Source organism: Equus quagga, chromosome 10 (genome assembly GCF_021613505.1).
Source record: "Equus quagga isolate Etosha38 chromosome 10, UCLA_HA_Equagga_1.0, whole genome shotgun sequence".
Taxonomy (NCBI): domain Eukaryota; kingdom Metazoa; phylum Chordata; class Mammalia; order Perissodactyla; family Equidae; genus Equus; species Equus quagga.
Genome location: NC_060276.1, coordinates 105802664 through 105825980, shown reverse-complemented (window position 1 = coordinate 105825980; position 23317 = coordinate 105802664). Strand labels below are relative to the sequence as shown.

Genomic DNA, 23317 nt, shown 5'->3' with positions numbered 1-23317 from the left:
TCCATCCTGTTAGAGATCCTTGTTGTTTCTTTGCCAGTCTTTACAAACCATTGTGTTGCAATCGAGGACAGAGCTGTTCACCTTAGCCAAGGCGCTATTGACACAATTGAGAATGGGCATTGTTTATTTTCAGTGGGTTTGTGCATAGTTCAGTAACTGCCTATAGCTGGCTGGCTGTCAACCAGGGGCTGGGTTTCCTCCCCTGAAAACCTGTGACTTGATATTTGTTACCTTCATCTAGCGCCACAGGTGGCTCACTTTTGCACTTGACCCCCCACCCATCAGCCAGGGGTGGCAGAGGCTTCCCTCAAGTCCTGTTTGCCTGCTTCTCAGGTCCTCGTCCTGACTGGGGCTCTACATTTTACAAGAAAAACCTCTGGTCTACCTAACAGTCCAACAAGCTGAATTTGTTGACCTGAAAGATGAAGTGATTAAATGAGTTTATGGAAACTTACTTTGTGAATCTCAGTGCTCTTTGCAGATGTTAGTATTTCCTCAGAGAAAGCAAGCCTTGTTAACTTCTAACAGGTTCAGACCGTATTCTTGGGAAGGAAGCTCATCAGAGCAAGTCAGAGGTAGCGCATCCCAGTATTTCAGGTGTCTACGGCTGTCTTGCTGTTGAACACCATGTGTCTGAGGACACATGACTGGCACGCAGTTGTGTTATCTATGCAGTGAGTTTTCATTTTGTTTGTGTTGGGTTAGATTTGCCAAGCTCCTTTTCCAGGTCTGTTTTTCCCTGTCATTTAGTGTCCTCTGCTGGTAGTTTCTAGTACATTTACCCTATCTAAAATACTGAGTACTTACAAAAGAATGGAATAGAATATCATCAGTTTGCAGCTGCTCTGGTAGTTGGTTCAGGCAAGAATCTTCTGGATGCCAAAGCCACTGGTGAACATTTGTTGGGAGATCAGGACCTTCACCCAGTTTCAGAGGCCCCCACCCCACGGCCTGCTTAGTAATTTTAAAGGGAAAGAAAGGTACCTTTGCAAATGGAGAGATCCAGTGGCATCTGCTTTAACCAAGTGGTCACACTTGGCATCACCAATAATAGGGCAAGGAGACATCACATGCCCGTGGTGTGATGCTTGGATAATATACATCAACCTGACTCTAATGAAGAGATCATCAGGCAGACCCACATGAGGGATTTTCTGCAGAATACCTGATCTGGACTTTTCTGAGATGTCAATGGCATGAAACATTATCAGGAAAAAAAAAAAAAACTATTCTAGATTAAATGAGGTTAGAAAAGAAGAGAAAAAACCCCCAGCAAAATACAGTGTATGATCCTTCATTCAAAAGCAGAACAGCTATAAAAGACATTGGTACAATTGAGGACACTCGAATATGGATTCTGAACTAGATAATGGTATTAGATCCGTGTGCACTTGCATGAATGGTAATGGCAGTGTGGTTATGTAGGCAGTCTTAGATCCCTCCTGAAGTATTTTGGGGTCAAGTGTGATGTGTGCAGTGGCCATTTTCTCCTTTAACTTTTTATTAGAAAAATTTAAAGCATGCCAGGAAGGTTTTTATAAAAAAGTGAAGTCGTATGTACAGCAGTTGTTGGGATGTGGTGGTGGCCGTGTTTGTTTAAACCTAAAAGGTAAAGCTTTAGATTTGTTGGGTGCTGTTCAGAAGTCGGCCTGGGGTCATGCGGCTTGCTTCTGCATACTTGCGCCCAGGTCCACTTTTAAGGCAGCCTCGCCATAAGCAGTGTTCTTGAAAGGCTCACTCCTGTTCTCCCCTTATTTTCCAGATTGCCACCCATAGTTCGAGGAGGGGCCATCGACAGATACTGGCCCACTGCTGATGGCCGCCTGGTTGAGTATGACATAGATGAAGTGGTGTATGATGAAGATTCACCTTATCAGAACATTAAAATCCTACACTCGAAGCAATTTGGAAATATTCTCATCCTTAGTGGGGATGTTAGTAAGTATTCCATCCCTACCCCAGTCATATAACAAAGTGACAGTGTGTGGGATTCTGGTGTTTTCCGGACAAATAACACTGTCATGGATTTGTCCAAGTTTGTTCTTGGCACTGCTGTTTTTTGAAATGACCATTTATGTTGTGTTAACCCGTGGATTGTCTGGGCTTTCACGTTTATGGCAAAGCCGTGAAAACTTTGTCTTGACTTGCCTTTTTCTTAACTGGTAATGAATATTTGGATTGTACTTAAAAAGAAAATGTAATTGCTTATTTTTTGAAAATCTTTTTGTTATGGAAAACTTCAAACCTAAATAGAGAAAATAGTATGAGGAACCTACATCTATTCACCATTGAGTGTCAACGATTATTGACTCCTGGCCAGTGTTTTTTCCCCTAAACCCTGATCCACTTTCTTCCTCTCATATTTTGAAGCAACTCTCAGGCCTCCTATTATTTCATCTGGAAAGATATAATTGTTTTAAGTTATTCAGCACATCAGTACATGCTTAAGACTGGATTTTCTTCCCAATGACTAATGTAATCTATGTATGTAATATGTTGTGTGAGGTGTCAGATGGGTAGGATGGATGAAAACTCCACAATCCAAAAAAATACTTTTGTATATTGTTGACAGTTTTTAGATTGAAAATGAAGTTTTGAATTTTAGGCTAGATTCCAGCACTTAATAGCGTGGTGAATCAGGTGGCATGAGGGTTTGGGGAGAGTCACCATTTTGGATCTGTTTCTCTTCCCTAGATTTGGCGGAGAGTGATTTGGCGTATACCCGGGCCATCATGGGCAGTGGCAAAGAAGATTACACTGGCAAGGACGTACTGATTCTGGGAGGTGGAGATGGGGGCATATTATGCGAAATAGTCAAACTGAAACCAAAGATGGTCACTATGGTAGAGATATCCTTTGTTGTATAAGACATCAAGTTCAATGGGCTGCATTTGTTTTCTTCCTCCTTTTTTGTATTAAGACTCCAGTTAATGTTAGAAGGTAAATGTGTTATAAAGAGTGCCTTGAACAAATATGTCAACTTAGTACCAGTAGCCTTTTTATGTGGCCACCAACAAAGCAGACATAATCTAGTTGAGAATTAAAGAGAAAATGACCTTGGTACTGTGTCTACTACTCAGCAGTTGCTGGAATGACTTCTGCATGAGAAGAAAAGAAAATGTACTTCCTTTTGAGTGTCCGTGGTGCAAAATTTGAAATCATTGTCTCTTTCATCATTTTTTTAGCTTGATACCCAAATTAGTGTTATAAAACTTTTATGTTTGTCTTAACCTTTTCTTTAAAGTATTACTGTTTCAGAATTCTTTGATACATCCAAATTCAGGGGAAATTTCTCCTTAACCTGTTTCGAACATTGACCAAATGGTGATTGATGGGTGTAAGAAATACATGCGAAAAACATGTGGCGATGTCTTAGACAATCTTAAAGGAGACTGCTATCAGGTAATCGTGTTTTCCAGATACCATTTTTAAGTCAACTGGTAATATAATATATTATTGATCTGAATTGTGCTTTTTTATAACAACTTGAAGTATAATTGGTTAAGAAGATAAATAGATCATCTTGCAGGGGAGGAAAGATTTTCCCTCTAGTTCTTGGCTGAGACTCCTGTAACAAAAGATTAATAAGAGAAGAACAAGTTTTGACATATATACTCCCGTATACAGAGAAAAATGAGTAACTCAGAGGTAACTTTAGAATTTAGGCTTAAATATCATCTTAATAGGGAAAGAGGATGTGGGTGTCTTAAGGGAGAGTACATGACTTTTAGGAAAGATAGGCCCTTAGAAGAACAGATAAGGAGATGTGACAGTTTGTCTGGGTGTGGTGTCAAGTCTCCTCTCCTCTGATAAGAGTCAGTCTTCCCTGGTTGAAATGCCTGGGGCGAGGGATCTATGACAGTTGAGTTCCTTTTGGAGGATCTGTCTTGAGGCAGATAAAGGGGAGGTCAGTGAAAGCCTCTCCCTGCATTTGCTGTTTTTCCTGTGCCTACAGCTCAAAATAATCAGTATACCAAATCGGCATATTTTGAGGTGGCATTTTCTGCTACCCTTCAGTCTCTTGATGTGAGTTTTGAAAAATTGTATGTATATATGTATATTTGAGCAGTTTCAACAATTGTTTCTTGCTAAGCAAATTAGTTTCTATCCTAAATTGCCCTAAATTCTGTCCTAAATCAATTCACAAGTTGACCAATCATGACCGTTTGTAGGGTACGTTTTGTATTACATTTTGAGGATGCATATGTTCAGTGCCCACACCTACGGAACTTGTTAGAGCAAGATAAACCAAGCAAATATTTTATTTGAACAGAATCTTAAATGTGTATCTCCAGATTTATAAACGATATAGATGAGCGCTTTAATTTGTGGTTAATGTAAATTATTTATGCCTACGCCGTCTTTCCTAACGTGTGTACTTCCTAGGTTTGATTGATTGCATGTTACGTGCATGTTAATTTTTTAAGCTGAGAGAGGAATTATATCTACATTAAAATGCCAGTTGTGATTGTTTTGTGGGCAAAAGGGAAAGACACTTCACTTGTACTATTTGAAAGTTTAAAAAGGGAGGGGGGATTAGGTTCTTCAGAGCATGGCAGATTTGTTTCACTATGAACTAAAAGTAACCATTGTTTGCAAATAATGTTTGCAGGGTTAGCCAGACCCTCTGCCTAAGGTGTGTGTTTTAATGTTTAATCTTCACACCTGTACCAAGTGGGTATTATTTCTATTTTATGGATGAAGAAGATTAAGCTTCGAGAGTTTAAACGACATTTATTCAAGGTTATAGGGTAACTTTAGAGGAGTGATTCAGATTCCTGTCTCCCTGGCTGCTTATATGGCTCACTCACATGGATTAAGGAAAAATAAACAGAAACACAAGCTCAAACCTGCAGTTGTGTGAAGTTGTGGACTGTTGTAATTAGAGGCCAGATATAAGTGGGAAGATTGACTAATGGCCTCGGGAAACAACTCCTTGACTTGCGAGTGTGTCTGAAGGCAGAGCACCAAAGGCAGATGGTGACATAGACAGTCGGACGTTTTAGGGAAGGGAAAAGTAATCGTTTATTTGAAATGGCTCGGCTTTTGAGGAAGTTGGGTGCCCAAATGCATCCTTTCTCCCCTTGCTGCCTTTCTGGAACAGAGCAACCACCAGGGGGAGCCTGGAAAATTCTTCTGAGGCTGAGAATTTTCCCAGAGCTCTCAAGGGGTGGGGCTTCCTGGTCTGTGGGGCTTCAGCCAGGCAAGCCCCTTAGCTTTCCATTAGCTATTAAAATGTTACCATCAGCAAAACACTAGGTCTTTGCAACTGTTCATCATTTGAAAAACAGGTAATTACTCCATTAACCTTTTTTAGAACACAGAAAATGTTCCAGAGCACTCTGCATTCTTTTTATAATGAGTAATTTTAGTACTGAAATCATTAAGGTAGTACAAAAAGAAAACTAAAGATGGATTTTTATATATGTACAAGATTTCCAAGTAACATAGTAGTAAATTTAGCAGTTTATTTAAAGAATTATATATTATGCCCAAAAAAGATTTAGTTCGTAAATGTAAAGATATGAGTCTTAAGAAACTTATCAGTATAATTCATTATATGAATAATGTAAAGGAGAAAATAATTTGATATTAACAGATGACAAAGCATTTGAGAATATTGAGCAGTCGTTTTTAAAGATTTTATTTTTTTCCTTTTTCTCCCCAAAGCCCCCCAGTACATAGTTGTATATTCTTCATTGTGGGTCCTTCTAGTTGTGGCATGTGGGATACTGCCTCAGTGTGGTTTGACGAGCAGTGCCATGTCTGCACCCAGGATTTGAACCAACGAAACACTGGGCCGCCTGCAGCGGAGCGCGCGAGCTTAACCACTCGGCCACACGGCCAGCCCCTGAGCAGTCATTTTTAATAAAAATTTTTTAGGTAAAATAAAATTGCAAAAGAAGGGGAAACTAAAGGAAATAGAAATTATCAGAAACTTAAAGATAATGTTATATTAAATGGCAAAATAAGGTATTTCCACTAAAACTAGGAACAAGATGAGGATGCTTGTTATTACCTTTATTCAACATTGTTTTTGAGGCATTAGCTAATGCAGTAAGGTAGGAAAACAGTATAAATATAGGAAGAAATTATTTTCAGATGATGTGAATGCTTAGAAAATCTAGGAAACTCATCTAGAAAACTATTTGAATTTATGAGAATTTGGTGAAGTGATTATGTAAAAGCAGACTAGAAATTTTTCTCCACTATGCTCAATGCAGAACAGTTTGAATGGACATTGGTCCCCCACCCAGGGTGGGCCGGAAATCCTATTCCAAATAATGACCAATTGTTAAATACCTAGGAATAAATTTAACAAGAATGGTATTTTGAGACTGGTAAGAATTACGTTAAGATCTTATTGAAAGACAGCAACTGAAGTTTGAATACGTGGAGAGCCATTAGTTTCTTGGATCAAAATATCAGAACAATGTCTTTTTCTTCCTAATTGTAAGTAATTCCAATCAGAATCCCAAGGGAGTTTTTAGAATTAGACCCAATGATTTTGAAGTTCAGTTGTAACGATAAATATCTAACAATAGCCAAGAAAGGGGCCAGTCCTGTGGCCGAGTGGTTAAGTTCACGAGCTCTGCTTCGGTGGCCCAGGGTTTCGCCGTTTCGGATCCTGGGCCTGGACGTGGCACCTCTCATTAGGCCATGCTGAGGCGGCGTCCCACATGCCACAACTGGGAGGACTCACAACTAAAATATACAACTATGTACTGGGGGAATTTGGGGAGAAAAAGCAGAAGAAAAAAAACCACAATAGCCAAGAAAAAACTTTTTAAATCATAGTCAAGGGAGATTTACCCTCTTGCTTGTTTACTCTAGCACAGAAATCAAGTAGGAAGTATGTTGACACAGGAATGGACAAGAGGAATGGCACAGAGACATGAAGATGTATGAATGTGTATTCGCACACACACAGCTAATGTATAGCTGAAGGTGTAGTTGAGTTCCCTTGGGAAAGGGAGATTTAGTTGATAAGCGATGCCAGCATAATAGGCTGTTAATCTGTGTGAGAACAAAGTTAGCTAACCCTAGAAGCCATAGAAAAATTAATTTCAGACGGCTTAAGCTGTAGATACAAAAACTAATACATTTAGGAAAATTTAGAATATCTAACCTTGGAGTTGGGAAACCTTTTCAAGAAAGGCAAGAAACCCAGAAACCATAATGAGAACATAATACCATAAACAAAGCCAAAAAACACACTGAAAAAAATACTAGTAACAAACGTGACAGGAAGGTAATCCCTTTAATAATATAAAGAGCCCCTACAGCTTAAAATTTAAAGATTAAGTCACTAAATAAAAAAGATAAAGGATATGCACTGGTACTTCTCAAAAGATGAAAGTCGAATAACCTGTGAGCTTCTGACAAGATGCTCACCCCTGGTGGTGGCCCAGGAAGTTCGTGTGAAAACATTAGCAAGGGACTTGACAGAAGAGGAGGGACAACATCCAGTGCTGGGAAGGATGCAGGGAAAGAGGTTCTCTCATGCTTTGCTGGTTGACATGTGAATGGCCATCAAAACTGAAAGCTAGGGGTCAGCCCAGTGGCTCAGCAGTTAAATTCGCATGTTCCGCTTCAGCGGCCGGGGGTTCACTGGTTCAGATCCTGGTGCAGACATGGCACTGCTTGGCACACCATGCTGTGGTAGGCAACCCACATAGAAAGTAGAGGAAGATGGGCATGGATGTTAGCTCAGGGCTAGTCTTCCTCAGCACAAAAGGAGGAGGATTGGTGGCAGATGTTAGCTCAGGGCTAATCTTCCTCAAAAAAACCACAAAAATCCGAAAGCTAAATACACATGCCTTTTGCCTTGGTAACCCCATGTTGGAGTGTCCAGCCCACAGACAGAAAGTCATCTATGCAAGGTTGATTATGGCTGTGTTTGTAAAGGCCAAAGCTTGAAAATGATAAGGGTAGAATATTTTTAGAGGAATGATATATTTTTTAAAGACCTCATTACCTTGAACGGTGGTAGGTGAAAATTTCCAAGTTCAGATTGATATGTGCAGTCCTGGTTTTAGAAAAGAGAACATGCGTTTGTGTTTATTTGTTGGGGAGTGTTTATAAGGAATCTGTGTGAGTGTAGGGAAAAGCTCTGAGCATATCAAATGGAATCGAATGTAGATTGAAGGCAGCTGGGGTGTTAGTGCCTTCTCTGTCTTTGTGTGGTTGCACTCGAATGATGCATTAAGTGAAGCGAGTTATAAAACATCAGGATGGTAAGATTCAGTTTCTTAAATTGTGACTCTGAGATACATGTAAGAACATTCATAGGAAAAAATCTGGAATAGCTTATCTTAGGGAATTGTGGCAAACTTGATTTCTGACTGACTTGTTACATGTGAGATTTTTTTACATGAGCATATAATTTATAACTAGAAAAATAAAAGACAGAATAAACAGTCTAGTTCAGGATGTTGCCTAGAGCCGGGTGGATCCCCAGCACATATCTTCAGTACTTCAAAGATAAGGCGAACCCCCAACTTATCTCCTCTCTACTGTAAAGGATCTGTATGAGAATTCTAGCTCTTAACTGTTGTACTCCACTAGTTAATAACTGGTTGTGGGAGCTGGTATTTAGTACATGGCTTCATCACCAGCAGTACTTGAAGTGTTAGAGAAAACTGAAAACCCATAGGTTAATAGCTTGAGGTAAGCTGCAAATATAAATCAATAGACAAGTCATTCAGTGCTTAGTATGAAAGAAAAAATAAACGTAGAAGAAAATATAGTAGTAGGAGAGGTAATATAGATTAAAGTCAAAGTAGGAACTTGGCTTTCTGATAGAGCTAGGTGTACTTTTTGGTTCTGTTTCTTATTGGGTGCCTTTGGGCAAGCAATGTAACCTCTCAAGTTTGTTTCTCCATTTGGAAAATGAGGATGATAATAGTACCTGTAGAGCTGTTTAAATGAGAAGGCATGTAAAGCATGTAGTAAGCACGGAATTTTAGCTGTTACAGGCAGGAGTGGAAGTCATTTTTGTTCGTGCGACAGGTGCTGTGGATCTCAGCCCCAGCTTGCATTTCCCCCTTCCTCTACTTCCACGTGTGTTGGCTCACGCGCGTCTATTCCTTTTGTCTCTGGAAGGTTCTAATAGAAGACTGTATTCCAGTACTGAAGAGGTACGCCAAAGAAGGGAGAGAGTTTGATTATGTGATTAATGATTTGACAGCTGTTCCGATCTCCACATCTCCGGAAGAAGGTAGATTCTGTTCTCTTTTGTTTTTAACCAAAATAATGTTCATAGAAATGTTTTTCTTGGCACCTGGTGAGAATGAAAGGCTCTTGGAGATTGTCTAGTTCAGTTCCTTCATTTTTGAAAGGTAGCTAAACTGAGGCCCTCTGTGGGAAAATAGCTGCGTTTGGCTTTGGTCAAATCTTGTTCTCCCACTAAATGAGCAAATTAATAACTCAGTCACTTGGAACAAGTATTAAATAAAATGACTCATAATCACACCGAGACCTTAGCACCTTTGATAATTTATTTACATTGTGAATTTTAACCTGTACTGGGACAAACTGGTGACCTTTCCAAGTAACACCGGAGACAATTCCCCTTCTCACACTACGTGCTTGAGATCACTGCTGGGTTGGAATTTCAGTGTTAATGTTTTCTCTGTACTCTTGTGTTCCTACTGAGTTGGCAGCCTCCAGCCCCCACCCGATGACCCTTGCTGATCCTTGCAGTCTCTCTCTCAGGATGTTGCTGCTTTCCCCCTTACTTAAAGCTGCTGTCTTTCAGATTTCAACCACTGCCTTTGTGTTGAATCTTCACTGGTATTGTGCTGAAAGTACATGTGTGTTTGACCTTGCTTGTGTGTGTGTGCACGAGACACTCAATATATGACAGTACACTATAGTTCATGAATAAGCTCTCAAATATTGGGTCTTAAGCTCATAGCTGTTTCTTTCTTTTTTGGTGTTGTTGAGTGTTAATGTGAATGTTTGATTTTAGATTTTGTTTCTGATGCATACAAACCCATATTTATAAAAAATTAATTATTTTTAACATCCAGATTCCACATGGGAGTTTCTCAGACTGATTCTTGACCTCTCAATGAAAGTACTGAAGCAAGATGGGAAATATTTTACACAGGTAGGCTACTTAACTGTTCTTTCCCAAAATTCTCAATAAAAATTTTAAATTTTGAAATTTGACTGCATATTCTTGAGATGTATGTCTGTTAAGGATAGAATAGCTTAATTGGATTGTGTTTTTTCAAGCAGTACGTTTGTGAATAGCTGTCCTATTGCCACAACTGTCTGATTTCTCCTTTGGTTTTGGCTGTAGTATGAACTGCTGCCACGAGATGGAGACACAGACTGACTTTTTATTTTTTTCCCCTCCCCTCCTCCTCTAGGAGATTTTCAACATAAATTTCGTAAGCTGCTTTGGGTGTAGTATGAGCTTCTGCCACCAGATGGAAGCAAATTGCGTTTTTCTCATTCTCTAAGGGATTCTTAATTTTAAATGAAAGTTGGAAGGTTGTATTTCTTGATATATAAAAATATATATATAACCTACTAAAGTTCTTATCAAAATTCTGAAAATGACAGCAAAAGCAGCTAACTGATGATCCAGTCTCTTGGTGCAAAAATCCCTTGGTTTCATAAGCAGGCAGATGAGCACTTACTTAAGTTAGGTAGTGTTGTACTCTGGTCCCTGTAATTCTTAGGTGTTTTCAGGAGAGTCTCCTCCCCCTTTTTTAAAGTGTTAGTATGTTTAAGTGTCAAGAACTAGTAGAGAGGTCTTAACTTTATTCCCGTGGGGAGACATTTTCAAGCACATCCTGGCCAGTTTGAGATCTGAGACTAATAATGCTGAAACAACTTGGCAACTCTAAGAGACACTTTGAATTTGTCTCCCACCCATCCTGGTGTTCCTTCTCTTCCCCCTGCACATAAGACCCCCATACATGGCGAGTAAGCCTAGACCTTGCACTTGGTGAAAGTGCTGGGAGGTTCTGAGGAGAACAGATAACTGTCTATGCATGGATTTTTTTCCCTGATGTTTAGAAGTGATTTTTTTAACACATTCTTTAAAGCAAGGAACTGCAGACTGTGGGCCAAATCTCACCTACTGCTTGTTTCTGGAAGGTTTTCTTGGCACACAGCCCCGCCCATTCATTACATATTATCTATGGCTGCTTTCACACTACAGGGGCAGTGTTGAGTAGTTGTGATGAGGACCTTACGTATGATCTGCAAAGCCTAAAATGTTTTCTGTCTGGCCCTTTACAGAAGAAATTTGCTGACCCGTGCTTTATAGGAAATCTACAATGAGACCTGCTCAAGGTTGTCTTATTCTTTTTTTTTTTTTTTCCCAAAGATTGGCACCTGAGCTGGCCTCCTTTTCTTTCCTTCTTCTCTTCCTCCCCAAAGCCCCCCCGGTGCACAGTTGTATTCTAGTTGTAGGTTCTTCTGGTTGTGGCATGTGGGATGCCGCCTCAGCATGGCCTGATGAGTGGTGCCATGTCTGCGCCCAGGATCCGAACCGGTGAAACCCTGGGCTGCAGAATTGGAGCATGCAAACTCAACCACTTGGCTACAGGGCCAGCTCCAAAGTTGTCTTATTCTTGTAAAAGCAACCCAAATTTTTTGTGAGTGGATATTTCTCAAGCAGAGCATCTTGATAGAATTTAGTTGTTTTTATATTTCTGCAAATAAAATCAAATCTCATGCACCTTAAGTTGGGGAAGAATGTGAGGCTCTGGGATCTTTAAACAAGAGACTGAAAACAATTTGAACCCACTGCAAACCAGTCAGTTTGTAGCAGACAGTAGGTGGAGTTAGGAAGAAGGGGCGACTGCTTTTGTTGTGAATATTTTCTTGGTAGACTGCTTTCTTGGGAAAGTGCTATCTCAGCATGGAAGAGTAATAGAAACACTACGATTTACCACAGCCTGTTCATAAATATTAATGATCTAGGCTTTGATAACTTGCCTTTGGCCAACTGACTTTTACCAAAAATCACATTATATGCCCAGGGCTGTGCTGGTTTCTAAGAATTGTCCATAAGATGTATTAGGACATGTTTCCTGTCCCTGCGTTCATTACAGTTAGAAACTCAAGGCAGTCTCATAATACCTGGGGATCACATAGTACATTTGGTGGTTCAGTGTGTGACACAGTGAGATTCAAAGGGCCCAGGCGGGTGTAGGCCTTTGAAGAAGCAGTAGTAGTCGAGTCAAGAGCACTGCGTGGTTTGACTCCGGGATGTACTGATGCAGTTGCCACACTGTAATCTACATTTTTTTAACAGCCATGTGATATGCTTAGGAGATACCTTTTGTTTTTTTTTGGAGGAAGATTAGCCCTGAGCTAACTGCTGCCAATCCTCCTCTTTTTTGCCGAGGAGGACTGGCCCTGAGCTAACACCCGTGCCCATCTTCGTCTACTTTATATGTGGGACGCCTACCACAGCGTGGCGTGCCAAATGATGCCATGTCCACACCCGGGATCTGAACCTGCGAACCCTGGGCCACCGAAGTGGAATGTGAGCACTTAACCGCTGCGCCACCTGGCCGGCTCCTTAGGGGATACCCTTGATTGACACCTAACCCCCTTTCCTGAGCATGTAGCTTGAAACTGGAGTAAGGTTAAAGATGGGATGAACACGTTGTTTGGCCTGTTACCTGGTGATTGACAGAAGCTAAATATTCCTGCCTAAAATTGCTTGCATCACAGTTATCAAGTTCATAATGTCACTAGTGTCACTGTGGCTACTTGAAGACGGCCTTGTCAGCATGCCACAAAACTGGGGAAGTGTCATGGAGTGGGTGGGAATTGGGCTGGCTCTGGTGTGCTGGAGGAATTTAACTCCAGGGAGAAATTGCTTTCAAGGGACTAGGAGGCAGGTCGTGGAACTTGTCCTCCCCCCATCTCTCCCTCACCCCTCATTAGAAAAAGTGGAGGTCATTTGATATATACAAAAATATGTATGTTACATTCATGTAAGTTGTGATGCAGAATACTAACTCCCCCGGCAACTTGAGAGCTGGGTATTACCAGTACCCTTGACACATCTACATTCCCCCCCGATCCCTCTCGGCCTTCTAGAACTAACCCATCTTTAGTGTTATTTTTTCCTATTCCTGTGCTGTTCTTTATAGATGTTTCACACATGTGTGATTTCCTGAATATTGTTTGCTTTTGAACTTGATAAAAATGGTGTTGTTAAGGATATATTCTTCTGGACCTATTGTTTTTTACATTACAGAAATCATGCATGCTAACCGTTAAGTTTAAAAACAATTACAGAAATCTATAAAGTAAAAAAGTGCATCTACCCACATCTAACATGTGACAGGGAGAACTTTCTAGAATCGAAGCTGCTGAATTGGGATTTATCCCCTAGAAGTGCCCCATTATTCCCTTCCTCTAATCCTTAATAGGTGCTTAATTTTTTGCTATTAGATTTTTGTTTTGCATCTCCCATGTGTCTGTCTTAAGAGAAGAAAAATGTATTTCCATTTAAATACACAGGAAAGTGAAATACACCACATTACTTTTTTTGGGTAGGTCTCTATTTGTGGTGAGATTTTTTTTTTTAAACTTTTTTCTTTTTTAAACTGCTTTTTGACAATGTTGGGAAGAACAAATTGAAACTTTCCTATTTCCTTACCACATTCTCTGTGAGGAGGTCCTCCCATATCCCCTCTATAAAGAGAGCATAGTGTCAATTTTAAGATGGCCAGGAAAACCATTCAACTGTGCACCTTGGTGGTGCTTCTCTAGTGGTGATGTGTTCCAAAAACAACCAGGCAGTGTGTTCTATTTGTGAATCTTAAATTACACATGTGGTGTTTATATACTCTCTTGGTGAACTTGATGTTGAAACCAAATTATATGCTGGCGAAGGGCACTTTGGTCAGATCCCAGTGCAGGACCCTAGATGATGGGTTACTAAACAGGCTGGCCCTGAAGGATGACGTCATGCTGAGTGAATGTGCTAAGTTAAAACCGCCAAGCCCAGGTCTCAGAATAGTTCTGTCTACCCGCTTGCCCTCGGCTGGCTGGCTGGTTGGTTGGGTTTGAAATGCCATTCTCAGGAACACTTACATCATAGGCTGCCTTTATTTGTAAATAAGTTTCCTCTTACATTGTACTTGACTATTTTGAGCCAAATTGATAGTGAAGTTCTTAAGAAAAAGTGGAATCGGCACATATTCAGTAGACTTCCGAATGTTAAGTACTTCAGAGGATAAAAGGAAATAGGTGGTATTAAAATACCTATCTTGGGGCTGGCCCCATGGTGTAGTGGTTAAGTTCAGTGCACTCCGCTTGTGTGGCCCTGGTATGCAGGTTTGGATCCCAGGCACAGACCTACATCACTCATTAGCCGTGCTGTGGCAGTGACCCAGATATAAAGTAGAGGAAGATTGGCACAGACGTTAGCTCAGGGCTAATCTTCCTCAGCAAAAACAACAACAAAACCCATCTTATTTTCTAAATCTGTTATGAAAAGCCCTTGGGGAAAAATTGTGCTAAAATGATAAACTCTACCCTAGATCTGCTGAATGAAAATTTGCATTCTAACAAGATCCCTCACGCACATTAAAGATTAAGAAGCACTGCTCTAGAAGTAGGCAGATATTGTAGCCATTCAGCAGCTGTATTTTGTCTTAGCCAGCTTCTGATTCTCTTCACCGTTTTTTCTTCGTGGTTACAGAGTGGCTGCTGCAGCTCCAAATGTCACATCTAGGTTATAGGCTGGAAGTAAATTGAAGGGGCAGGTCACTATTTATCTTTGTCCAGAATCAAAAACTTTCCCGGCAGCCTCCGGTGGACTTCCACTATATCTCATTGACCACTCCTAGCTGCTGGGGAGGCTTAAAAAGTGGTGGCAAGAAGGGGAGAATAATTAGAACAGTGGAGTCGAGAGAGAATGTTTGATAAGCAGTGGAACTGCAGAATATTCTAAATAAACTTTTGTTCTCTTAAGCCTTAAAATAAATCACAGATTTGGGGGGAAACATGAGTGTGTGAATATGGTTCTGTCAACATCTTAGATTCTTGTGAGGGTCATAGATTAAACTATTCTGGAAATCAGGGACAGTATCTTTTTGATACTTCATTCTCAACACAGTGGTGACTGTTTTTGAGAAAACTTATTTTGAATGGGTTATGTGTATGAATCTTTGCTAATTGCATGGTGTTGATACAATGACTGTCACTAATGAGAAATTGGTCTCACTGCTTTCTATTGCTTCATACTCTAATAATCTGAAATGCCTTGGTAAATGAGGTAGAAGGATAATGAGCTAATGGATCTATAAATAGAATTCGATGCAATTTGTGAGAGTACAGAAGCCTTATCTCATTTTCAAAGATGAACTTCTATCTAAAGCAAGAATTGGTCTCATTTATTAAAGACCTTCAAATGAGTGAAGGACTCAGTAGGACTGACGAATCCCATTGTTTGCTTTTCTTTCTTTGATTTAGGGGAACTGTGTCAATTTGACGGAAGCCCTGTCGCTCTATGAAGAACAGCTCGGGCGCCTGTATTGTCCTGTGGAATTCTCGAAGGAGATCGTCTGTGTCCCTTCATACCTGGAATTGTATCCTTTGACCTTATCATTGTGTTGCCAGATCAGAACACCCACGTCAGTTCAACATTTGAAAGCCCAATAATAAATGTAATTAGCTCTGTGGTATATGGGGCCCTGGTATTCAAATATGGCTCCACATTGGAATTCCCTGGGAGCTTTAAAAAAAAATACTGATTGCTGGGTCCCACCCTCAGAGATTCTGGGGTGTGGCCTGCCACAGCTCCCCAGGTGGTTTTAATGATCAGGCATCCCTGGTTCTCACAGGCGGCCCCAGAGCTGCAACATCACCTGGGAACTAGTTACACGCGCAAATTCTCAGTTCCCATCTCAGCCTGCTGCCCAATCAGAAAGGCTGGAGGTGGGGCCTGGTGACCTGTCTTAACCAGGGCCAAGGGACTGCACATCAAAACTTTAGAAGCCCTGGTCTAAAGCCCCGCCTGAACTGAGGCAGGCAAAGAGACTGAAGATGCTCCTTCTACTTTGATGTTAAGACTGTCCTACTTCAATATTAGTTTCTACACTTCACTTGATCCTGAGTTGCAGTAGAAATCGAGAGCTAAAAATAATGCTGGGGATCGCAAAGTTAATGTTGGTCTCCATTAGCTCCACTTAGTAAGTTAGTCCAGAGAAAAAAGAACCTGGAGAAAAACCAGAATGACAACATTGTTATGGGAAATTTCAAATGCATGTCACCCTTCTAAAAGGCTGGCTGTAGCCTCCAGACAAAAGCTTTCTTATCCACGCTCACTGGGGCCAGTTTCCTGTGACAGCAGTTTTCCTTGCTGTCGAGGGAGATCCAGTGCCTGCTATGGGCTCACAGTGAGGCAGGCCCCTGAGGCCGGGCAGGCTCTGACAGAGACCCTAGCCGGAAGAGCCCCCGAAGGAGGGGAGGCTTGTGCTGGCTGGGTGCCCACGTTCTTCCACGGCCCGTGGAGAGCTTTGACACCTCTCCCCCGCGACTGTCCTCCTCCATCAGTGTTCCCCTCGGGAGCAGTTTTTACAGTCAAGTCTGCGTGTCTGTGTTGAGAGATTTTAGAAATCAATCAATAACATTTGGAGAAAAGGCTTTTGCCCTCTGGCTCCCCTCCATCCTTCCACCTTCTTTTCCTTCTTTCTCCCATACCGCCCTCTCTCTACTATACCCGTCTCTCCCTCCCACCTCCCCTGCATCTCTCACCTCCTTCTTGTCTTTGTTTCTCCCCCCCTCCCACCCTTTCTTCTCATATTATTCCCTAAAACATCTTAGAGACCTTGGAAGCAGTAATGTTACCTGAGAGAATATTGGCGTGCCTTTAACCTTTTCTCCACTTGTCCCTCCATGTCACAGGCGGTGAAGTGGCCTTGTTTAAGAGGCCTTCATTCTCATTACCACAGTGCTCTAAGCCATGGAGCTTTCATCCATCTTCTAATTTATAGGCGAGCAAAGAAATTTTAAGTGATGTCTGTTCTTCCTTGAATTACCCAATCTTATTCCTTGACTCCTTGTCCAGGTGGGTGTTTTACACTGTTTGGAAGAAAGCTAAACCTTGAAGATCGTATCCCCAAATCACGTGTGCTGCACATGGCCTTCCTGACCTTCAAATGCTGTACATGACATTGGAACGCGTCAGGCAATTGATCGTGAATTCCTTCAAGTTTTCTTTTTTAATTATTATTTTTAATTTAAAAAAGCAAATGGAAAATGTATATTTTGATGAGCTAGGGTGTTATGTTCTTTGAAAGTCAGCTGAAGGATGATTAGACAGCACAGCGAAGGCTGCTAAATGCACTGAACCCCTAGAATGTGATTTTCGTTACTTTTTTCTGTGTGGGCTCTTTTCCTTTGTATTTTGGTAGACTTTGAATTTGCTTGTTTGGAGGAATGAACATCATTGTTTCGTTCTGGAGAGAAGTTCTTGATGGTGTTTCTTTCTGCAAAAATTGACTTAGATGTTACAATTTGGTGCTTATAAGAAAGTTAAAAAAAATGAATAGCAATGCTTCAATTAAAATTACAAATGAGAAATTTCTTGTGTCTGTCGTTTCATTTCAGCCAGGTCTCCTCTTTCTCACTCCTGATCTCACAGAACAAAGGTGTCTCCTGATCTTTTTTTAGCTCTGTTATATCACTTGGTGCCATTTATCTCTTTATAATAGGATGGCCTTAGGGCCTTTTTTGAAGAGTGGTAATGACTTCATTTACCACTGTGGTAAATGATACACAACCTATTACGTTCACCAGTTCTTCCTTATAAAATTGACCTGAGGATAGGAAAAGATTTGGCTGCACTGTAAAGTTGAAACTCAAAAGCTTATTTCTACTTCCACTCTTACCGGTGTATTAGATGTGGAAATAGAGACCGTCTTAGATTGCTGCTGTGAAACTTTTTGAGGAGATTTTTGGATGCACGGATTGGTGACAGTTTGTAGAGAGGCCCACAACAAGAGCACCTTGAACTCGCCTAAGGAAGTACGTGTAACTAACTGCTTTAGTGTGTGTGGGTCACAGTCCACGTTAAAGGTCAGGTTATGTTGACTTGTATCCTTAGACATCACCGAGTTATTCTGTTGTTTTTATAAAAGGTTTATGCTTTATCAATGGAGTGAGTTCATTTGTGGTGAATTTGTAGTAAGCAAAGCATTAAAGGTGAAATAGTGTCTATTTTGAGATAGTGTCAACCCAGAACCTTCTTCCTCCCAAGATAGGCTCATGGTATCTAACAAATATTCTTTAAAAATGAGTATGTGCCTACTCCTTCTCTTCCTTTTTACTGGATTGGCATGGGAGGAGAAACAATAATATTAGAATTAAAGGAGTTAGAATCATGTTGGAACTAGATTGGCCATCAGTAAATATTTTTCCTGTGCATAGAGGTTAAGAACGGCATTGGTAGATGTTAAGAATCCTACCTGCCCTTCAAACTTCTATTATGCTTTGCAAAGACTGTGTAAGGTTAAAAATGGTACTATTACTGTTAGAACACCATTTGGAGTTAATAGAATTGGATTTTTTCCATTTTAGAAAAGAAACCAAGTATATCTGGTGTCTAGATATGGCGTTACTAAGATGTGGGCATACCTTGATAGTTGAAGACTAGCTTGAGGCCGAGGTTAAAATCCACTGATGAATCTGATGACACACAAGTCCTGCCAAGAGCTGAGAGTTAGAAATGAGGTGGATCAGGTTGTGCCAGACCATGGAAGATGCATTCAGGAGAGAGTAAGGGATGTGGTATGGGAGGAAGAAAGGAATGGAAGTATTTTTATTTTGGGTGATAATGGTAAATTCTGACCCTGCTCATTTCTTTGCGTTGGAGAAAGGATAATGTTTGATTGTTTTTGAACATCTTTGTAATTGTTGTAAATGCATGCCAGCTGAACTCTGATAACTAAAAACAACCTCTACTTTGGCTGCATTTTCAGGAAATGTTATAAGATCTAAGCACTGTTACTTTAATGGCTGGAGTCTTATAGTCTTTTATAGTCTGAAATAGAATATACTGTCGTATCATATAGCCACTTTAAAGACAAGACAAATACGGCTGCGGTTTAAATTCTATTCAATGCATCAGCAGATATCAAGAATTGGTTTATTAAAGGAAATGCTGCTTTCTCCTGAAAATGATTGAATATTTTAAAAACTTGATTAATGGTGCTCTGACTGGGCTGGAGGAAGGCTGGGTTGATAGTGTTTTTAGTGGGCTAGAGCAGGGCTGATGTCAAAATAAAAATGTGCTGCTCCTACTTCCTGTGCAGTTGAAATGGTTCCCTCCTTGCTTTTGTTCACTATTGCTGACTTGAGAGTCTGCATTTGTCTCAATAAAATGATAAATTTCATTCTGTTCCCATGACTCCTGGGAGGGGGGAAGGAAGTGTGTGATGTTATATATCATTGGCCTCTATTCGAGTCTCTAGAGCGGTGCTACTCCAAGTGGGGTCCTTCAACCAGCTCTTTCTTTTCTAAGCACTTTCTGTACTTCAGCTGACCTTTTTTTGTTCCTAGCAAGACACACAGGAAGCGCTGTGTCGATGGCCGCAGTAGCATGTGCTCCTTACCCAGTCTTGGAACAGATTTCCAGTAGTACTGTTCTGGGGGCCAGTTGGGCAGCATGATTTGATATGAGCTGCTATGTGGCATTGAAGAAACACTTAACCTCCTTCTATCACCCTGTTGAATGCCTTTTTATACCAAATAATCTTTGCATTGCTGTGCTTTGGGTTAATAAACCACCTTCATTTATACTGTCTTGCTCAATCTTAAAATAGCTTCGTGAATTCGATGTTAACATCACTGAGTAGACTAGCAGTCAGAGTTTGAGATGTGACTGGGGTTCCCGTGGCTAGCAACAATTGGAGTCTAGGTTCCAGCATTCTGAATTTGCTATCTGAAAGCCTACGTCAGGGGTCTTAACCTTTTTTGTACCTTGGACGACTCCGGCAGCCTGGTGAAACCTGTGAGCCCCTCCCTCCTCAAACGTGTCTTTTAGTACATAGAGTAGATAACGAACATAAGGAAACAGGTTACCTTGTTTTTCAAAAATTTATGAATTAATATTTGCGCTTTAATAACTTGTCATGTAACTGGATCTAGTGGTGGGTCAAATACCGTAATTTTGAAGTAATAATGAGTATATAAGATCTGCAACAACTGGTATGTGGTAAAGCTTCTGATTGGTTGACAGTCAGGTACTGCCAGTATTAACATGCTTTGTCACCTGTGGTTGCACTTAAAGGATATGCTAAATTTCTGTTGGAAGTTAATGAAAATAAACATAGAAATGTTTTCCCATTCCAGTTTAGGGACACAGAATTCTGTCCATAGACCCCAGGTTAAGAACTCCTGACCTACAGTTTTTGCTTCCATTGTTTCATTGTATTTAGGTAGTGGGGAAGGGTAGCTGGGTCCCTTCACCCTGTTGTCGGAACCCCAAATCAATCCTGGCAGGTCACTTCTCCTTGGCCAGAACTATTTAAAATCTCAATTACCTGGTGCCATCATTCCACTGATTTCTGCTTTACTCATTATTTCAAAAATGAAAAATAAACTGTGGGCAAGAAATAGCTCAGTGCTTTTGGAAAGCTAGTTGAATACACTTGGATGTGATTTCCCTGGGAAATCAGTGATAAATGTGACTGGACAGGTATGCTTATCTCCTGTCCCAGGGGTCCAGGAGACGCCCTGACCAGCTCATTAATGCAGATGGCGTCTCTGGGCGACAACCAGCCACGTGGTGGTCATTTCAGTGAGTAATTCCTTTATGATGAAGCATTAGGGAACAGGCCCCTCCCTCTACAACTTTGCACAGGAATGTCACAGAATAAATGAGTCAGGCGCTCTCCTGGGTAAAGCCAGCTAAAGAAGCCAGGGGTATTTTGACAGAAGCCCTCCAATATCCTTAGGGAGGACTAGGGGGCTGCTCCACCCCAGGACAGTAGAAACAGGCAGGGGCAGGTCTCTGGAGATATGGCCTTGACCCTGGAATTAACTTAGAGATCATGCCTCGATCCACCTTTTAAGAAGCCCTTTTTTCTTAGTTCTAAAATAGTCTTACCTAAGGATTGTGTTGGTAACTTAGGTTCTCACTAAGTGATTCTGACAGCTCAGCTCATTGCAGAGGGACAGAAGTGCTCCTTGGACTATATTCCGTGTCCTCTACTGTCTAGACAACTCTGCCTTTGCCTGCTTTTCAGTTGTCTCAGTTGAATTTGATTCCTGAAATACCCCTGTCCTTCCACTGCTAGGGGGGAGCTTCTGCCCACGTATCCTGTGCGTTCGTTGCGTGATCCTTTCATACTCGTGTTTCTGTTTTTTCTCCTCAGTCTTGTTAGTCTTCATCCCATATCTATTGTCCATATACATTTGAATGTTTAATGTCTGAAGAGACAGTGTGTCCTGGTGGGAAAGAATACACCTGAGTGGTTTCTGACTGCCGCAGAAGAGCTGGAGATTTTCAACTGAAGTGTGGTGGGGGCACCGGAAGCAGGACCTTCAGCCACAGTCCAGTTGACAGATGGCTAGAACGTGAGCTCTGAAGGCTGCTGCCAGGCCCCTTTTGGTCACGTTTGTCTAGTGCCTTGCGCATGTAGTAGGCACTTAGGAAGTTGAAGCGCACTGTAAAAGGATATAATACTTAGAATATAATGCCTAGAATTGTATCTTCCAAGTGGAACATGGAGGAAACAGGCTGGTGTGAAGACATTAAACAGGATTGGGCATGTTCGAGAAGAAAAGCAGTCTGATGATAAAGGGAGAAGTTGCTGCATCTTCACGCTTAGAAGGAACAAGAATGTCCACCCTGCCCTAGCAAGGATGTAGTCCCAATATGGGTGAAAGCGCTGTGTTGGTGAAGGGGGTCCTTTCACCAGGTTTTGCATCTTTTGGGTTTCTTTTTGGTGGCCCGAAGGGCAGAAGAGGAGCAGAAACTCGGGAAGATGTACAGCATTCAGACCAGAAAACCAGAATGATGTGTGGGATCTGCGGCCATTTTGGTGTCAGCCATTTCTGTGAGTGAGTCTTCTCTTCTTCTTTCCTGTTTGTTTGGCTCCGCTGTCAGTGATATCACTCTTGAATGTCTCTGCCCTTGGTGACTCCCCATCCATTGGTGGAATTCTTGCACCAGGCCTCCACTTTGGTCCAGGCCAGCCTGCAGAGGACTATGGCTCTGTCTGGTGCAGCCTGTGGAGGCCAGGCAGCAAGGCCACGAGACCGCTCCTGGCCACTTGTGCTTAGTTTGAGCCTGGCCTTGGCTCCCACTGGATAAATCCAGAAGGGTTCCTGCACTAAAATAATTAAGCCTAGTAATGAATTATAAACCATTGAAAAACTTGGAAGTCATGAAGGTGTATGGAAAACAAATATACAAATAAATGGGGGACACAAGAATACAGATAGATAAGGCACATATCATAGACTGCTGAGTGCCCGCTGGCTAAGGGGAAGGGAGGGCAGGAGTTGAAAAATTAGCGTTTTGTAGTCACCACAGTGAAAACTGAACCAGGCAAGAAAGCATTCACTGATGCAAAATCTTGGGGGAAATTTTGACAAGGAACATATTTCTATGGCTTTAAAGTCTCTCTCCCAGACTGCTTATGAGTTGTGTATCACTTTCCTATTGCTGCTTGAACAAATTACTGCAAATTTAGTTCCTTTAAATGAATTTATCATCTTACAGTTCTGGAGGTCAGAAGTCTGAAATGACTCTTGTTACAGGGCTGGCTCCTTCTGGAGGCTCTGGGGAGAGAATCACTTTCCAGCCTTTTCTAGCTTCTAGAGGCCATCTGCATTCTTTGGCTTCTGGCCCCTTCCTCCAGTCTCAAAGCCAGCCTCAAATCTCTCTGCTTCTGTTGTCACATTGCCTTCTCTTCTGACTCCTTCTCTGTCCCTGTTGTAAGACCCCCTTGGGATTACAGTGGGCCCACCTGGATGATCCACGATAATCTCCCCAATTCAAGATCCTTAACCACAGCTGCAAAGTCCCTTTTGCAATATAGAGTAACATTCATATAAGGTAACATGTTAAGTTCTGGGCTTAGGATGTGAACATCCATAGGGGCCATTATTCAGCCTACCACACACTGCTAGAGAAAAGAACTCGACAGTGGAGAAATTGAACACCTTGACTAGGTGATCAAAATCAACAAGGAGCAGGTGGACATGACGTGCCTCCAGTACTCCATCACCACCTATGCTGTATTTGGCTAAGAATGCATTGCCTGAATCTAATCATGGTGAAATATGAGACCCAACATGAGAAATCTTCCATTAAAAA

At 41.3% G+C, this 23317-nt stretch overlaps 1 protein-coding gene across 1 annotated transcript in view; it reads left to right on the top strand.

Moving 5' to 3' along the window:
- The window catches only part of SMS (spermine synthase), a 44941-nt gene extending 27367 nt beyond the window's left edge, over positions 1-17574 (top strand). The window contains exons 5-11 of the mRNA XM_046673536.1: positions 1763-1938; positions 2695-2849; positions 3313-3402; positions 9106-9220; positions 10035-10114; positions 15463-15578; positions 17060-17574. Coding sequence (XP_046529492.1) covers positions 1763-1938; positions 2695-2849; positions 3313-3402; positions 9106-9220; positions 10035-10114; positions 15463-15578; positions 17060-17099 — 772 coding nt within the window. The 3' untranslated portion in view covers positions 17100-17574. The remainder of the gene's footprint in view (positions 1-1762; positions 1939-2694; positions 2850-3312; positions 3403-9105; positions 9221-10034; positions 10115-15462; positions 15579-17059) is intronic.
- The last annotated feature ends 5743 nt before the right edge of the window (positions 17575-23317 follow it).